Consider the following 19,425-nt stretch of genomic DNA (forward strand, 5'->3'; position numbering starts at 1 on the left):
CGTGTCAATGGACTCTTTGCTCGTATCCTTCTTTATGGGCATGAGTTGTCATCTTCCTTCCCTTTTAAGACTCTGATCATAGTTCTTATGAGCGGGATACATTGGGTACAATGATGATCGATACTGCACTGAAATTTCCCTAAATCTTAAACCACCAGAGTGAGATTTACTATAATTTTAAAGTAATTATTTTTTATAGTCTTAAAGTGATCATTAAAGTCACTTACAAAATTAGTTTAACCTTTGATAACCCAAGTCCCAATAAAACATTTATTTTTATCTTTTTCTTTGTTGCGCAAAAATTTTTTAAAAAATAATAAAAACAATATTTGTTTGTTGTTCATAACAACGAATCTATTATTAGTTGTTTTTTGTCTCTCAAATGTTGTAACGTTTTTCTTTTGTTTATTGTTGGTAACAACGAAAAAAATCATAGTAAATTTTTTTCTCTCATGTAACAGTGAACAAACTCTAGTTATAGGCTCGGAATCAAGGACACTTTTTTAAAATTAACATTTTCCGAAATTTATCCTTTGAATTTTTTTTAAGAAATAAGTTTATTTTATTCAAATTTTCTTGAGTATTAATGTAGTATAGCTAACCCGAAAGTAAAACAGACCATCAAAGTGGGCCCGACATTTGGTCTTTTTGGGCCTACTCGTGAATAAAATGGAAAGACGAGGAAAATGGATGAAGTGTAAAAAAGAAAAAGAATGTATAAACAAAATCAAACCAAGAGCACTTTGAATGCGTAGTCTTCTTGTTCTTGCATTCGTTACATTTGTTGATTCTGAATATTTTCAACATTTAAAAAGCGAGAAGTTTGGTACATTAATTTTCAAATTCGTCACAATTTTTAATTCTTTTGCAGTTTTGTGTTTTTTCATTTTTTGATTACCAAAAAAATATGTTAAGGCCTGCAAGTTTGACGAATTCATTTAGTCGTGCATTGTTTGAAGCGTTAAAGTCAAATTACATGCATCATTGAAAGATTCTTTTTCGTTCTTTCTCATCGATTTATTAGTTTTTTCCATTGGGAAACTTGTGCGATTCATTCTTTTCTTTTGGAAGAAATTTTGATTTTTGATTGAGGTAAGGAGTTGAATTTCAGTTGACAATTTGAGGTGATTTTACTATTTAGGGTTCGCGAATAGGAGGATTGACAAGGTAAAGTGATTCAGTTTCGACTTTGAGGCTAACTTTCTCTTATTTGTGCAATGTTTGAGTGATTTTGGAGTTTGTGTGAGGTTTTAGAAGATCAAATGCGTTGGATGACAATTTTGTTATAATGGGGAATACGATAAACAATGATGATACGGAGAATTGAAATTTCTGTTCTATGGGGTTAGTAGTCAAACAAGTGAGTTTTAGGATTAGTGATTTTGATTTTTGGGGTACTACAAATGGGTAAAATTTCAAAGCTGGGTCGACCTCAACAACACTGGAAATCAAACGTAAATGGCTGATTCACACAGGGGTGGCCCTGCAGAAAGGGACATTGATCAGGTTATTTTCGTTTGAACAATTGTGCACTTTTCATTTTTATTCAATGCTGATTGTAAGATGCAAGGTTAACCGGAAACAACTTTTTGTTATTAATGAAAGTGGTAAGATTGCCTACATGCAACCCAGTCGTTTAGGTGGGAGCTCCTAGATGCCATGACATTTGAGTAGTGAAATGAATTTGGTATATAAGGGCATCATTGATGTCCTTACAGGCTTCTTCTATTTTGAATGCTTTACTTTGTGAATGAACAGGGTATTAACTTTTTATTTGATGCCAAAGAGTCAACAACATAATAACAGTGAGAAAGTCTTAATCCCAATATAATGGGGTTGGCTGATTAAACAATGGAAATTAGTGGGTAATAAAGATTTTATTTTATATGATGCTATCTAATTTCAACGATCATCCATGTATATTTTCCTCCTCTACTCATTTGTATGTGCTATTATATGTTCTTTTAAATCGCAATTCGTCATGTCATTCTGCTCTCTTGTTATCTTAGTCATCTTCAACTACATCTTCCTCTTTTTACAGAGTGCTAACTTTCCACTCGTATAACCGGTGTATTTAAACGATTTTGTTCTCTCAATATCATCCTTAACATTTTGATCAATATCTACATTTACTCACTTGGATTGAGCTTGTTCATATCTAACTTTACAACACTTCGTCTATTATCATTTGAGCCAAACAACATTTCGTTTGTTGTACTTCGACTTGCTTAAACCTTTTAATTCTAATGTCGATTTCAGCATTTTTAGCTTAGCATTGACCCATCTATAGTCTTGTCCATTAAAACAATGTCGTCGAGGATCAACATGTACAATGAAACTTCTCATCAGATAGGTCTTTTTATCTTAACTAAAACTTCTACAAATAGGTAATGACTCAAGGTAGATACTTGATATAGAGTAATTGGTATTGGAAAAACTTTAGTTGCTCCGCCGTATTACCTAACTTTGGTTTGTACTTTGTCATACATATATTGGATTATATTGATGTACTTTGTCATTCATTTTGATTTTCTACCCTCTCAACTGGTAAATCTAATCGTTCACATATTTTTCCACAACGACAATCTTACACTATTCTAATGCATCTTTATCTCCATATCTCCAATTGTCAAACCCTTTCTTATGTCTTCATTTCGAATTCTATTCTTCTTAGTATGTCCACTCATCTCTCATCTTCCTACAATAGTCCTCTCTTATCTTCTCACAATAGTCCTTTCTTATCTTCTCAAAATAGTCCTTTATGAACTCTTAACATTATGATCCATATAGTTGCGTTTGTCTAAGGGTCATCCAATAAACTTGCCCATATGTTTTAGGGGCACACTTCGATCACTTAATTTCCATGTGGTTGCTCTCCATTTCTCCAAGGACACTTAATTCAATGGGTCAATGGATTCAAGGTATTTGAAGCATTCACTTGGAGTGATTTCTTTCTATTCCAACTTTATAGTATATCTATTTATCTCATTGGTGTTAAATTAACACTATGTATTTCTCCTTACTTAGACTTAACTTAAACCTATGTGACTCGAACTTTTGTCTCCCTCGTTCTAACTAAGCATTAACCTCTTTGTGGTTTCACTCACCAAACAATGTCGTTTGCAAAAAACATTCACTAAGGCATGTCTCCTTGGATTGATCGAGTTATCTTGGACTACTGTAAAAAGAAAAGGACTTAGGGTCAAACCTTTTGAAGGCCAATTGTGATTGAAAAGTCATTTGTTTCCCTTCCACATATCCTAGGTCATCCTCATTTCCATGATGTCCACTAAGTGCTAACTCTAAAATTCTACTTGTCAAGCTACCAATGTTTCAAGATCTAAATCTTAACGCAGGTCTTTGTTTTCATTTACTTTTTATGTTTAAATTATATGTCTCCTAGCTCATTTGACAACACATTGGGACAATGTGGCGCGTCGTTTCTAGGCGACAACCTAGAGCCTTTGCATACTTTTCATTACACCCAAACTTAGAAATTGTGGTGTGTCGCTCGTAGGTGATGCGCCCATGAGAAATTGATTTTTTTGTTTCATGATCATGGGATGTTGCTAGGTTTTATTAAGTCGATTGTCACAAATCTACTTGCCACCTTTCTCCTTAATCCTATCTTGGGACCGACAAAAAGTGACGAGCCCTCACATGCAAAGTTCATTAATCTACAAGCTAAATTATAATCGTTAATAACTATATTACTGGGTGGATTATCTCATAACGTCCTCACTTTCTCATCAAATCATTTTAAGTATAAACATCTTAAATCTAACTATAGTGGGAAGTTGATCAATTTATGTCTACAGGATTTTCGAATAAAATATGTAATTTTTTATCTAGATTTGAGCATAGTGCAAAATGTTGCTTTGTTCTAGCTGCAATTGTGCAAAAATGTGATTTTGATTGCGACCGAGAAACAACATTCACAGTTGATGTAGAATTTACGATTGCCTTGATCGATTCTTCATTCACGATAAACTTATAGACCTTTACGATGTGATTTTGATCGCGACCGCAAATGTAATTACATTGTTTCATCATATTTTCCTTTGGTTTTCGCCACACCTTTTGTTTTCATGCTATTCAATACACTATTTTGACTCTTAGTATCTCTAGTTCCGCATTTCTAAACATTAAAAAAAAATTTATATTATGAAAATATAAATTGAGACGAATCAAACAAGTTCTCACTTGACTAAGTTTTTACTTAAACATAAAGTACAAATTATAAGACAATATTGTTTGCTGAATAGTGGTTAGTATGCAATTGTGGCAACTAGCAACTAGTAAAACCATATGTAGTATATTACTTCCTCTGCTTTAATGATTGCACTTGAATAATAAATATATACAAAGGAATGTAGTTATTAATTAGAAACGAAGGTAGAATATTAGGAAAAAGTGTAATAACTATTAAAAATCGGAGGCAATTTAGGATAATAAAGTCACAACCATGTTATACACGGTGATTCAGTTGTTGTAACACGAACTATTAGCCGAGATAGGCGAGACTATGAGATATTCCTTAAACTTGTCTTAAAAATGTGTTTTTACGTTTTTACAATGTGGCATGGTAGATTTGAAATCCTTTACAGCTAGGCCGACTTAAGATGCGGCCTTGTTTTTGCACTATGATTCTTAGAGAGGGATCAACTTAAGTTAAATTATAATCTTTATAAGAAGTTTGTTGGCAAATAGATCCGTATTCTTCATTTTCATTTCTGGTTTTAATCTATTCTACCATTTTGAACATAAACTAATAGTGAACTCAGTAATGTAGATGTAGGTTACCAAAGTTATCAGGTGAATTTTCTTATGATAACCAGGAGCACTTTAGATTTCTTAGAAATTGTTTTAGTGGTATACAATGTGCGTAAGTTAGGGGAAGTGTATAAGTCCTGCTCTTATACCCAAACTCTTATAGCCATGTCCCACTCCGATATGGCGATGTGTCTAATATTTGGCTTGGCTATCTTTTGAAAAAAAAAATACTTTGAACCAAAACTGAAGTGTCCAAGTGTCATATCCATTTATTATCTTTTTTGTGAAGAGTCCGGATACCATTGCTTAATTGCTTTTCCATAAACATATTTTTTTGATCTCTACTTCTCTAGTAACCATGTTTTCATTCTCAGTGTAATGATTCTAGAACAATTTACAGGCGGTTACTGCATTGAAGAAAGGGGCAACTTTGCTGAAATATGGGCGAAGAGGGAAGCCTAAGTTCTGCACATTTCGGCTTTCTAATGTAAGCTGTTTGCTTGTGTTATTTCTATGTGCATTAAGTAAACATGTAATATGTAAAACTTTTGCAGTTTCTGATTCTGAATAACTGTTTGGTAAATCATAGTCCAGAGCGAATGAATTGGTTTAATATTGTTGAAGATAATGTGTTGAGACTCAGGGTATATGTATTCTTGCAAGGTTTTCAAGCTACTATTTTACTTCAAAACTGCTTTCTTCCCTTCATTTTCCCACCATTGCTGGTCTTTTATGCATTGAATTTTACTGGATATTGTCGTTAAGTTACGTCATTTCTCAGGCCCACTTCTAGGTTTGTGTACGTCCCTCAGTATGTGTTTCACTTTCGAGGACATTACTTTTAAGTATCAGTGATTCAGTGTTGTATAGTTATCCCTTTTTTTCTCGACTAAGAATTGTATCCTGATGATTGTTGCATACTTGCCTCATAAAAAGCAGGGTTTTCTTATTTATTAGCATTTATTTCTGAATGAATAAAGGTTTTGTTGCATGTAGTTGACTCCTTTGCTGGGTATAACCAGGACGAATCTGTATTGATATGGTACTCTGGAAAGGAGGAGAAGCAACTTAAACTTAGTCAAGTTACAAGGATTATTCCTGGACAACGAACTGTAAGTGTCCTTCATATCTGGGAATCAAAGTTTGTGGGTATATGTGTATGTTCAATTAAAAACACAAAGTCATGATGAAACCAGTTTCTTTGACTATAGTTTACTGAAACAATGTCGTGATGGTGAAGTCATTAGTTATGCATGCATTTAAGTTATTACTAGACTCCTCTATGTCTCAGTTCAGTTGTTGAAGTATCAGACAAGTACATAATGAAATGACCCGCTTGGAGTTGAAGGGGTAAAGTTACATGCATGTGGGTATACTTCAATTTTGTTGAGGTTGGAGCCTTATGAGGGACACTGGCCATGTATTGCTACTACTATGGTCCGAGACTGTCCGGGTAAAATGGTAGTTTTGTCCTTCCATGCCTTTTTTCTTTAACTTTTTGGTGACACCATTACCAACTTTCATGAGGATATCATCTATCTAGCTCATTTGAAGGTTGGGTTAGGTGTTTTGAGAAGACTTGCAGATATACACTTTCAAAAGTATTTTATCCCTTTGGTCCAAGCCTTTTCTTGCTTTTGCTGCTATTTAGTATAATACTTGCAATGTAGATATTTTTTTCATGCTTTGCACTTGTGGATTTTGAGCCTCACACTCATTAATTAAACTCTGTTATATTGGTTACTGTAGTCTATACGACTATACCTTGTTTGATTCTACCTTTTTCTCAACTATTCATATTTGTAGAAGTTTGAATGGGATGTGTGATTTTGGGTCTTTGGATTAGCAGTAAAGTTAGGTCTTTATGTTTGCACCTTCTACCTTCTAACATGGTAACTCAGATAGTGGTGGTTAAGGGATTTTTTTTTTTTTTTCTTTTGGTATGAGAGGCAGAATACTGATATACTTTTCGTCTTTTCCACAGTATGGAGGATATATTTCTGATGATAAGATCTACTCAGAATAGGTTTTGGGCAAAGGTGTTAATTGCAGGCAGCTTTTATCTGCCTTTTGTATTTTGTGCAAGAGTTCGTGTCACTAGGGTCTACTATTACAACTGGAATTATATTCCACACAAGGTGGGGAGAGGGGTTAAACAAGAGAATATAGGACATGTAGAAAGGAGCTAGAAAACTAAGGGATAGTATTTGAGGTGACAGAAAGTTGGGTTAGTATGTCAAGAAAATATTACACAAAATGGAAAGGACAAAGTCAAAAAATATATATGTAATAAGGGAAGTGAAACAAACGAATAAATAGCAGTATTATATGGTTATGCTGTATCAAATTTAATGGCCACTTAACTTCTTAAATTGTGTGCATTATTTTAGTCACTTTTTAATGGGATGGAGGGTATTGAAGTTATTATTTCCTGAAATTCGTCAACTGCTCAATTGTATAAAGTTTTGTGATTCTTTACCCTTTTTTCTCAGACAATTTTTAAGCGATATCCTCGGCCTGAAAAGGAGTATCAATCTTTCTCGCTTATATACAATGATAGATCTTTGGATTTGGTGAGTCTTCTTTGATGAAAGCTTAAAATTTTCCAATTATAAAATTTCAAATTCCAATATTCTCAATCTGGGTGTTCATATAATTGGAACTTGGAAATATGTGTACTTGGAGAAGTTGCTTTGATCTGCAGAATGCTTTATTTACATGCGTGTTATGGTCTTCATTCTTGTAATTTTTCAATCTTTTGCTGGTCATTTGATAGATATGCAAGGACAAAGATGAAGCTGAAGTATGGTTTGTTGGTCTTAAGGCACTGATCTCTAGTAGTGGCTGGCGTAAGCTGAGAAATGAAGCAAGGGAAAGTAAGACATCTCTAGATGGTTCAACTACACGAAGAATACGTCATACATTTGCATCACTTGTCTGTCCAATAACTTCTCCTTTTTCTCTAGTATATATTGGGATATAATCATATCTTTTAGTTATGGCTTATTGTGTCTTACTTTTGAATAACATTAGGATATTGGGGATACAACGTGTCAAGTACCTCTGGACAGCCCTCTGCAGACTGGATTGGGAAAGGCATTTTCCGATATAGTGCTTTACACTGCTACATCCAACAAGTTTAGTCAGGTTGATACTTCCTCTTATATTACTAGCTTACAACCATCCAACAGTATTACGCGCCGAAGCTCGTCATCAGATAATGTTCGGATAAGTTCTTCAAGTATAATAAGCTCATCAAGTCAGGGATCTATTCGTGATGATTTTGATTCCTTGGGTGATGTTTTCATCTGGGGAGAAGGTATTGGTGAGGGCATTGTGGGTGGTGGTTCTAGAGTTTTGCATAGTGGCATGTTTGATGCTAATTTGCCCAAAGCATTGGAATCAACTGTAGTCTTTGATGTTCATCATATAGCTTGTGGTGTTAGTCATGCAGTGTTGATTACCAGGCAAGGGGAAATTTTTAGTTGGGGGGAGGAGTTGGGAGGCAGGCTAGGTCATGGTGTAGAAGCTGATATTTTGAATCCAAAGCTGATTGATGGTCTTAATGGCTTCAATATTGAACTAGCTGCGTGTGGAGAGTATCATACTTGTGCCATTACCACTTCTGGTGATCTTTTTACATGGGGTGGTGGTTCTTGTAACCCTGGTATGCTTGGACATGGAAGTGAGGCAGGTCACTGGATTCCAAAAAGAGTATGTGGACCTCTAGATGGTGTGCAAGTATCCTATGTGTCTTGTGGACCTTGGCATACTGCTGCTGTTCTAGCTTCTGGAAAGCTGTTTACATTTGGAGATGGAACATTTGGGGTCCTAGGCCATGGAGACCGCATCAGCTACACTGTTCCAAGGGAAGTTGATGCTCTAAGAGGACTACGGACATTGAAGGTGGCTTGTGGTACCTGGCATACTGCGGCTATAGTTGATACGATGGAAAATGAAGCCTCTTTTGATAGATCTTTTTCAGCAGCAGGAAAGCTCTTTACCTGGGGTGAGGGTGATAAAGGTCAGCTTGGACATGGTGACAGTGAAGTTAGACTGATACCTATGTATGTAGAAACATTAATAGATAAGAATTTCTGCAAAGTGGCTTGTGGACATGATTTTACTGTAGCTCTCTCAACCACTGGACGAGTTTATTCAATGGGCAGTACTGATTATGGACAATTAGGATGTCCTGAATCTGATGGAAGAGTCCCAGCTTGTGTTGAGGGTAAGATTGCAGACAATTTTGTTGAAGATATTGCCTGTGGCTCTCATCATGTAGCCATTGTAACATCTAAGGCGGAGCTCTTCACATGGGGAAAAGGATCAAATGGGCAATTAGGTCATGGAGACATTGACCATAGAAATGAACCAACTTTTGTTGAATTTATGAAAGGTAATCAAGTGAGGAGTGTTTCTTGTGGATCTAATTTTACTGCTATAATTTGTCTGCACAAATGGGTTTCTGGAACTGACCATTCTACATGTACGAATTGTCATAATCCATTTGGTTTTCGGAGGAAGCGTCACAATTGTTACAACTGTGGGCAAGTGTTTTGCAGAGTATGCAGCAGCCGCAAATCTCTGAAAGCTTCATTGGCTCCAAACATGAATAAGCCGTTCCGTGTTTGTGATGATTGCTTTGTGAAGCTCCAGAAAGCAACAGAATCTGGAAATTTGCGAATTCCTAGACCCATAAAGATTAGTCTTCAAAAATCCAATGAAGGAGAAGACAAGGAGTCCTTACTTCCCAAATTTTCAGGACTCTCATTAGTCAATCCTATCAAAAGAACTGATAGTGATCGTTCTAAGAGTGGTGCCAAACAAGGAAAAGTTGAGAACTCCATTCTTCCAACTTTTAATGGTATCTTTCAACCTGGATGTAATCACCCATCCACCATTCGATCTGCTACTTTAGGAGCCTCAGACAAACGTATTTCAGCCTCTGCTCCTGGTTCCAGAGTAGTTTCTCGGGCAGCATCACCTGTTTCACAAGGGTGCAGTCCAATTGGATCTTCAACAGTAATCACTTCGGTCAGTGTTCCTACATCTCCTGAAGTTGTGGCTCCTAGCTCAAAGCATACAAATGATAATGTGAGGCAAGAAGTTGTTCAATTGCGAGCAGAGGTGAGTCAATTTATTAGAAGTTTGGTTATTATCATTCTTACATTAGACTCCTCCTTCCTTGCTTATTGCATGCAAATCTATTTTGGTATTCTGGATTTGTTGCTGGATTTTCATTGTTAATATTTGCTTATACATTCACTGTTACTTGTCAAATATCCTTATCTATTCGTGATCATATTGCCATTCGAAACTCATTCAATTGCAAAGACTGGGGATGGAAGGTGTATGACTTGTCTCCTTTGAGTCTGTGACGTTATGTGCTTTTCTGTATGTCTTTCTGGTATAAAATAAAAAATCTTGTGGAAACAAGCCCTGCTTTTGTGATTCTTCAATTTACATTGGTGTTCTTTCTTGTGTTACAGAGAGTGACTTAATTGGGTTTGGATACTTGAATATGATACTGAATAAAAACTGGAAAAAATCTTACTACGGTTGTAAATCATGTCATACACTGGATGGGTACTAGATTACAGACATGCAGTGTCACATTAAAGGTCAAAATTGAAGCATTATGAATACAGCCTTCTTGAAACTACGGTCATTCATTTCTATTAAATATCTCTGACGTGTCTCACATTAGTCTTTGACTCATAGTAACGATGGTGGGAATATTAATACTCTTAATGGAAAATGTAGAGAAAGGGAGGATCCCCTTGTTGATGGATAGGTATTAAAAGGAAATTTTTCATAGGTCTGGGTTGATGAAATGCTGTTTGTTCAAGAAACAAAGCTCTCTATTATGGAATTACCCCAAAAGTGGTGGGAAATGGAACAATGATGTGGCCCTACTTGCATGGAGCATCCACCAATAACAATAACACTCCATTTTGGCATTTATCCTGGTGCCATCAAGTAGCTCCCATCTAGGGTGAGATTTTAGAGGCTCGGATGTACGCAATCTTACCCTTGTTAATGATGAAACTAACAAATAGGTTGTTTTCGAATGACTCTTGGTAATAAACGTCATGTGCAACATCACGTAAATAAGAAGTGCACATGATTTAATAGTCATTTTACTTTAGTCCATTATAATCTGAAACCAAAGAACTATAAATCTTTGGCTCCATTGAAATGATGGACATATGGAGCATCCACCAGCTAGGTCTTTAATTAAGTGAGATTTAGTTTCCTAGGTGATCATAATTATGGGAGATACACTTTTCCCGAGGTAATGGACAACTAAGTAAGATGTTCCATGTTGAAAAATCAAGCTTGATGAGATATTCCTCCATTATGACTTTAGTTTTGTTTGCTATTCATTTTTTGTCTCAACTTTTTCAATTAATATGGAACTCAATAACTCTTGGTGATTTTTAGAATAAAAATCACCCCTTAATTCACACTCCCTCCATTTATTCATAATAGAGTTTGATTTACACATGGCTCAAAATTCTAGGATGCAATAGCAATTGCAGATTTGGTTGCAAAACTATTTTCGTGGCCAATAGCGATGATTTTTCAGTTAGTTTCCTATATTGTAACGAGGTATCTTAAAACCTTTAGGTTGCATTTGCAACTTAATATACACGCAATGCTTTGCACTGTGCCTTGCTGATTCGAAATTGAGTATGAACCATCGTGAAGTCAAAAATGATTATTATATTAACTTAGAAATATCAAACCAAATTGGCATGCTTTATGCACACACAAGAATAGTATAAACCATCGTGAACTTAAAATAGAATAGTATATTCAACTTAGAAGTATCAAACCAAATTCGCATGCTTTATGCACACACAAGAATACAAAACATCATAACGAAATCCACTTGAAAAAACAAATGAATACCTTTACAAAATATCTTTTCCTTTTACCTAAATTGGAAATTAAATTGGATATTCACACCCCCAATTTAAGTTAGATCCCACTCTCTTGCAAACATTTCTTGTTTCATCACTCCCATCTTTGTGCCTACAATGCTCTCTCTCTAGGTTTCCATGTCTATCTACTTTTAGTTTTCTATTTTTCTAGCTCACATTTAAATGAGAATAGTACCCCTTAATATGCTTCTCAAAGCTTAAATGGAAAATAAATTTGGGACAATGGGACTACTACAACCGTGCCAAAGTTTTAATCCAAACAATATGGAGTCGGCTTCATGAACCTAAACAAATTAACGCAAAATATTATCACATCTTGTGACATGAGTCAAATTCAAATTAACGCAAGCTTTATTCTTTTCAGAGTAGTTAAAGTAGTAAATATGCAAGGATATCTAGGTCATTGCCCAAAAGTGGCATACCACATCACCTAATATAGTGTCAAATGATAAAACATTATTTGGTTTTGAGGATAAGGGAACAAGGAAAAGAATAGATTTAATCTAAGACTCACATCTTGGGATATTGGAACTCTTTCAGAATACTACTTAGAGTTGGTAAGTGTTATGAAAAGACGTAAAGTTAACATTCCATGGATGCAAGAGACAAGATGGGTTAGTAAAGAGACCAATAGATTCATAAGAGAGGATAACATGAAAATTGTGGTTTCCATGATAAGAGAAACAAGTTGGTATTTTGATGGATGTGTAGTTAACAATGAAGCAGAGTTATGTAGAGTAAATGATGAATATAAGAGTATTGTGTGTGAAAAAGAAATATTGATTGTCGTCAGTGCATATGCATCCCAAGTCAGAGCGCGCAAGTGGGAGCATAGATTAAGCATTCAAAAGCACTTTCTTGCGAGAAATTAGTTGGTGTGATAAACGTATCCAGACATCAGAAAAGTTGTATCTTGAGGGTGATCAAAATGGTCATGTTGAAGTGTTCATGAAGGTTTTGCATGTGGAACGAGAAATAGGGAGGAAGAGTATATGATTTGTTGGTTGTTAACCGGTATAAAAAGCGCAAAAACCATTTGGACTTACAAATTTGAGAGAATGTAGCTCAAATCGCTTTCTTCTTAACTTAGAAAAATGGTAAATGAAGTCTAAATTGTAAGGCCGTACTAGGTGAATATGCAGTCACCAACAGCATTGAATATTTATCAATGTCATCTATTGACTTCCATTGTCAAACATTCAAATTTTGACCATTAATATCTTAGAAAATATTACAAATTACGTTTCACTGGTTTTGTCTCAATATATGTTTATAAAAGCATGTTTATAAAACTTTTAGTACTATATAATTCAAGATAATAATGGTCAACGTAGCTTTGGGGATTACATAAACCAAAAAAGCAATAACAAAGGAAATAGAGGGATTAGCTCCTCTTGTACAATTAGGTTTTATTTGAAAACTGAATGTATAATTATGAAATAAGAAATAAATGTTTATGGCTGTAACGATTAAAAAGTGAGATAGCCCTAAAGAAATTGCATTGAATGAGTGCCCATTTTAGTGTATATAAAATATAAATATAAATATTGTGAAGTATCATCATCTGTTTCTAAGTAAACAACATGACAATGTTTGAATACTAGTATTCTGCTACATGTGTCAAATATAAACTGTGGAAATTTAATACCTTAAATATATTCTATGATGGCTGCAGCATAAGCCCTTTTATAATAAGTATACAATTCTGATGAAATTTTGGGATGTACTAGGTAGAAAAACTTACTGTTGATAATAAGCTTCTTGAAGCTGAATTAGAGAAAGCAAGAAAGCAACTTAAGGAGGCCAAGGTGATAACAATGAATGAGGCTGAAAAATCTAGAGCTGCCAAGGAAGTCATCAAGTCTCTTACTCTGCAGGTAAGTTGCACTTCTTTTACATGTCAGTGATACTCAGCGTCAGATTCATCTTTCAGTTTGTAATGATACAAATTTGTGCTTCTGAGATGTTTCCTTGTCTATTGATCAACCTTAATGTGTTCCTGTCATTGATAACTTCATTACTTCTGTTATGATACAAGAAATTGTTTATTCTATCATATTGTAGGCTTAAGAGCTTTCTTAAGAACATGAATTCATGTATTATTGAAGGAAGTAGAGGTAATAGAGAACACTATAAGATAGTTTTAGAAGTTTCCATTTGTTTTTCTATAAGAATAATGAGATAGATCAGAAATTTCCAAATTTCTGATGTCACTCCATCCCCTCCCACATAAAAAACTCACAAGAGAACTGGAGAAGTTCACACATATTCGGTTGAAAAGCTATTGAAGTGAATTTTTGTTCCCCATTGAATGAAATCACGAATTCAGATTGAAAATGAATGTTGAGTTGGAAAAGTGATGACAAAAATATTGTAGATTATATGACTAGCCAATTGCATATAGGAAGGATAAAAGTTGTCCATTGATTAATGGTAAGGAACACTGGTTTTGAGTTGGACATTTCAAGTAAATACTAACAAGTAGAGGAAAAAAATTTTAAAGTCATTATTCCATCTTAAGTAAAAATAAACAAGAATTACTTGTGCACCTTTCATCAGGAAATTATATAGCTTTTCTGTTTGGGATATGGATTTAACGAATCAAGAAGCTCTTCTAAGTTCCAAACAGATGACAGTTCTTATCTTTTTTCCTTCTTCTCGCCCATCCTACTTGCTAATAGCCATAACTTATTTAGAGAGTGGAGAACTGGCAATCTCATAGCAACTAGCTTCCTTCTAACAACCCATTGATGAGGAACATCCTACTTCTCTATTTCGGCAGTGTCTTATACTCTCTTTTTGGTTTAGTGAAGAAAACTTGATGAGGTAAGTAGGTAATGTTGGAACTTAACTTGATTCTTTTATGGTAATTTATGATATTTTAACAATGCCTCTTTGTAGACCAAGAGCTATGAAATCTCAGCTGTTTTTCTCTTTGAATCTCCAAATTTAAAAATCAAATCCATTGTACCTCATTGAAGTATTGGATCTTGATATTCTACTTTTAAGCTGGTCCCCTCATTCTCATATCTAAACAGATCTTCTGAAGAAATATGACAAAAGAACCCATCCAAAAGCTGCAAAGCTCTCCCATAATATCATTTTTTACTCGGGATGTATGCGAATTTCAATGTAGATCAAGCCCTTTGCTTTTGCCATTTTTAATTTGGTATATTTGAAAATTCTATTGTATTAACGGTTTCCTAAATTTTGTTGCTATGTGTCCCTATCAGCAAAAGCAAAAACTTTTCGTCCTTTCAGATTTGTCAAGTCTTGGCACGGTGGTAATGGCTTGTGGTTATCATTATCTTCAAATATGTCCAATTTTTTCTTTTTCATGTTAAAGGCAGATGCAAAAACGTGTCAAGTGTTAAAAACAGTCTTCGATTAATGCATATTGGTAAGTCAAAGAATTTCCCTACGCGAAGCAATCATCATTCTCTTTCAAGAGAGTGAGAGCAAGAGATTGACGCCTTTTCAGACCCCTTCTTTAACTTTCAGGAAACCGCAGTTTTTAATTGGTACTTTGAACACCTAAGATGACCATAGCCTTTTGCTACATATACATTAGTATTTTGTCTTTATGAACTCTATTTGAGTTGACATCATTACTGTAATGAATGAGGATTTTAGGGAAAGCCGTAGTTAAGGGTATTTTAGTATTACCTAGTTAAGTTTTAGTTTGGTGAATAGGTTTAGCTTAGAGGAGAAATTGTTCTATATATAGGGGTAAGGGGAAAGGAAAGGAAATGTATCCAGATATTGATACACTTTTGTATGGGTTTTATATTCATTTGAGAGATCACAAGCTTCTCAAATTGCTTGTAACTATCCATTTTGATTGTTATCTTTTGATTACATTTTATGTATAATTAAATTATATACTATTACGATGTCAATTTATACTAATGACTCTTGTTTTCTCAATCATCCCATTTTTAATCACAATAGTCCAAAAAATTGTAATATCAAGTCCAATCTATGAGAAGTGCTTTTTTCCCTTGTTTACCAAATTTTCCCGACTATCCACATTGGATCCACCACTAGCAATTGCGGTGTCATCAACATCTTTAGCTACTGGTTTATCTTGTGTATGCAATTCTCTGAGCTTTTTAATAAAAGCCCCTAATTGAGTTCCTGTGTGCTGTTTGAGACTGGCATCAACTTTATTTCCAATGTTTTAAAAAGATGCCTTGGGCTCTAGACAGATAGAGAAAACATTTGAGCTTAGCCTTAAATTAAGTTTGTTTGCCGATGATGACAAGACATGGAAAAATATTTAAAGGGTGGATCAAACTCTTTGGCTTACTTGGAGAAGAATTAATAAGAAAATAACACTTTTCCAATGTCACTAAATTAAAATAATATTTTAGAAAGCAAGTTCTCAATAGGCACCTGCAAAGACCCACGGTGACTTTTGGAAAAGCTTAAATTTTAAATGAGAAATTCCTGATACTATTTTTCAAGCTACCTGTTGACGCTAAATTATGATTTTCAGAAACATCTTATGTAGTTTAGAGAAATACATAGGGCTTAGTAAATCAACAATCTTTTGTGGCGTATTATATCCAACAGTACCAGGAATAGAAGGTACAGAGATGCAAGTTTTTAGTCATTTGAAATTATCTTGGAGTTTAATGTTGAAGATATCATCTTTTAAATTTTTTTCAACTCAAATATAGAACCCAGTTACTCTGTTGGAGTCAGCTTCAGGCTGGGTGTTCTAACAATGGTAGCTGATGTATGGATTCTAAAATGTTCTGACAGTTAAAGGACATGACTGAAAAGCTACAAGGAGGAAACAATGCAACCAGCAAAGTAGATAATTATGCGCAATCCTGTGAGTCTTTTAGAAAGATCTCTGATGAGAACAATCCAACAAGCATTTTGTCTTCTAATAGCGAGTCAAATAATAATATGGACGCCCTGCTGACTCATGGAGCCAAAGCACAGCCTGTTAAAACTGAGTGTGTTGTGCAAGATGAGCCTGGTGTGTACATAACCCTTTGCTCCTTGCCAGGGGGTATTAATGAGCTTAAGCGTGTGCGTTTCAGGTATTCTTATATCACAATACTTGAGTTATATAATTGAGTAGTAAAATCTTGTTTCAGGTTCTTTCCGCACGTGTGTGTAGTACATGTTATGTCTTGTACTGTCTCAAGGAAAATATTTTTTATGTTTATATTTCTTGCTTTATTTAATTGTGGGTTTCATGTCATTTAGAGATATAACCTACAAGGCATATGTGGCTTTGTCAAAGCTCTTGAACTACTTTTTCATGGTCTAGTAATGTTCATGCTCTTGAGCTTATTTTACAATGTGAACTTCTTATTTATATTGACTCGCAAAAGTTTGTTTGCTATCAGCCTATCATGGGATAATAAAGAACTACCTCTTTGTTATTACAGGATAATGTTGTGTACATTCTACTAAGATGTGAGTCACTCATTTGGGTAATGACATGTCAAGAGCGATTGTGTTGTCTCAAGATTGTGTATTTATTAATATTTTATTGTTTATTCATTAAATTTTTTACTTATACTTTTCTTTGTGCATATATCTTGTTGGCTTGCGTTTGTATATCAAGTACATGATACCCTAAATTAGCAACAATCAGTTTGTATCCACCATGTAGAAGTTTGGACACCCACATTCAAAGCTTTGGCATTGTTATTTTTGAAGGTTTTGGCTTTACTATTAACTAAGGAAGAGAACATTGTTTGAATGCAAAGGTAGTTGTTAGTGAAGTCTTATTACTCACTTTATTTAACAATCCTTACTTGTGTGATTGTTAAAGAAAGCAAAACCCTGTCAATTAGTAACTAGGCGTGATACTGACTTTGTGCGTTTCTAGATCTTTAAAAACCTGAATTTTTGTAAACAATTGCTAGTTTGCTACTGAATATTGTTAATTAATAAAATATGGCGTTTTAATGGTTAGAAATTTTTTTATTCTTGTCTTGGTCTTTCAACAAAGGTAAAAAATATCATGAAAAATCACTTCTGGCAGCTCTTCTTTAAGTTTTTAGTCATTTTCTATTTCATTCTCATTCCTACTGTCCTGCAAAATGAACCGTCCTGGTGACTGGTCTCTCTTTTTAGTTTCCATCCAGATTCCAGTGGTATACTTCTGAATAGATAAAAATTGGCACAATTTACTTGTGTTCTTCTGCCTTTTGTACTTCCTTTATGTAAACTGTAGCTGGAACCTTTAATGAGTATTCTTTTCTTTCATCAGTCGCAAACGTTTCAGCGAAACACAAGCAGAGAAATGGTGGGCTGAAAACAGCAGTAGAGTATGCGAGAGACACAATATACGGAATCAATAGAAGTGATCAACAGCTCCTTTCCATTGTGGAAGCTGAACTGATAAAACTATTGCTCTTCCTACTTGGAATGTACCAAACTGCAATAGAAAGGAGGGGCACCAAGCTCTGTATTACGCTCTTGGATATGTGAAATTGGTGCAATTGTCTTCTCTTTTAGAAACAGGGGCGGACCCAGGATTTAAAAAATAGGTTGCGCAACTTGTGATGAATCCATTTTTGTGACCATGTAAATTTGTGATGAATAGTTGGACAATCCTTTGAAGTTACAGAGAATGTAGCTATTAGACTAGTTTTGTATAAAATACTAACGGGAACAGTCCGCTCATGCATTGATGTAAAATTCAGAGTATAAGTGAAATGGGGAAATGGCTTTTTGCTCCAAGCTAATAGGATTGTTCGATAATAAAAGGGCTCTTTTTTGAATTTTGCTACTTCTTTTAATTTAATGTTAAAACCCACTGATTTTGCTATGTTTTTTTATGGAAATGTCTCCACTACTGTCATTAGTTCTATCTGTTCATTGTTCACACTTTTTGGTATAATCGAGACAATTCAAATTTTGTTTTATTCTCTCACGAATGAACTAGGAGTATTTGATTGTAATTCTCTCTACTTAATGAGCATTGGCATTGCCTTGTGTAAGATGAATGTTGTAGCTTTAGATGATTTTTTTTAAAAAAAATTACTCTATAATTAATTTTTTTAATAAAGCCTACTAAAAATTCATTTCATTTTTAAGTATCTACATTTGATAATAAAAGTAATTTTGAAGTTTGGCTGATAGTTCATGATTTAAAGCCCTATGCTCATTGTAGTCACAATAAGTCTTCAGGGCACACATTCATTGATACTCTCTCCCATATATGAGACAAAATTGAAAGAGAATCTAGCAAACAACAAATCCAGTATGGAGACATTCTAACAAAAGTATTTTGGATAAATCTCTTATAATAATTAGGCTATCCAAAATGATCAAGCTTAGTTACATTTCTGTGTGTTCTCTATGTTTTAGCAAAGCATATCCCACCGTCAACAAACTAATTCAAAAGTTAAATTTCTTTTCAAGTAAACCACAATTCTTACCCTTGAGGAGCATGTTATCTCTTTCACTACCTTCCTCAAGTGCTTGAGATGTTCTTTGAATGTCTTATTGAACAAAAAATAAATAAAAAAAAAACAAATAGGACATTCAGTCCCTACTTGGCGTTTGTCAAGCATTGACTCAACATGAGATAGCCAGGTTGGCTCGCGATGGATGATGGTATGCAATTTGCTAGTAAAACTTTATTAACATAAACTCTTCCGACCATCAGAGATAGATTACTAGCAAAAGCCAAATAGAGTACACAATTACTAGCAGGTGGCAACCATGG

At 34.6% G+C, this 19,425-nt stretch overlaps 1 protein-coding gene and 1 long non-coding RNA gene across 4 annotated transcripts; one reads left to right on the top strand and one right to left on the bottom strand.

Moving 5' to 3' along the window:
* Positions 1 to 715: 715 nt before the first annotated feature.
* Positions 716 to 18,434, top strand: LOC130820607 (PH, RCC1 and FYVE domains-containing protein 1-like). Of its 3 annotated transcripts, XM_057686041.1 has the most exons (9): positions 716 to 1,506; positions 5,174 to 5,260; positions 5,796 to 5,885; positions 7,266 to 7,346; positions 7,550 to 7,708; positions 7,807 to 9,903; positions 13,454 to 13,600; positions 16,491 to 16,777; positions 17,962 to 18,434. In XM_057686041.1, exons 1-9 carry the CDS (start codon positions 1,459 to 1,461, stop codon positions 18,050 to 18,052), a joined length of 3,087 nt encoding a protein of 1,028 aa, XP_057542024.1. In that variant the 5' UTR covers positions 716 to 1,458; the 3' UTR covers positions 18,053 to 18,434. The 3 variants fall into 3 exon arrangements, with proteins under 3 accessions (XP_057542024.1, XP_057542025.1, XP_057542026.1); XM_057686042.1 differs by lacking the exons at positions 716 to 1,506; positions 5,174 to 5,260; positions 5,796 to 5,885 and having other exon boundaries at positions 7,550 to 7,649; XM_057686043.1 differs by lacking the exons at positions 716 to 1,506; positions 5,174 to 5,260; positions 5,796 to 5,885; positions 7,266 to 7,346 and having other exon boundaries at positions 7,368 to 7,649.
* Positions 9,707 to 14,410, bottom strand: LOC130820608 (uncharacterized). Its single transcript, XR_009045239.1, has 3 exons — positions 14,273 to 14,410; positions 13,468 to 13,722; positions 9,707 to 9,844 (listed from the first exon to the last, which is right to left on the bottom strand). It is a non-coding gene; the product is annotated as an uncharacterized LOC130820608 (long non-coding RNA).
* Positions 18,435 to 19,425: the final 991 nt, after the last annotated feature.

The sequence above is a fragment of the Amaranthus tricolor genome, chromosome 8 (assembly GCF_026212465.1).
Source record: "Amaranthus tricolor cultivar Red isolate AtriRed21 chromosome 8, ASM2621246v1, whole genome shotgun sequence".
NCBI lineage: Eukaryota > Viridiplantae > Streptophyta > Magnoliopsida > Caryophyllales > Amaranthaceae > Amaranthus > Amaranthus tricolor.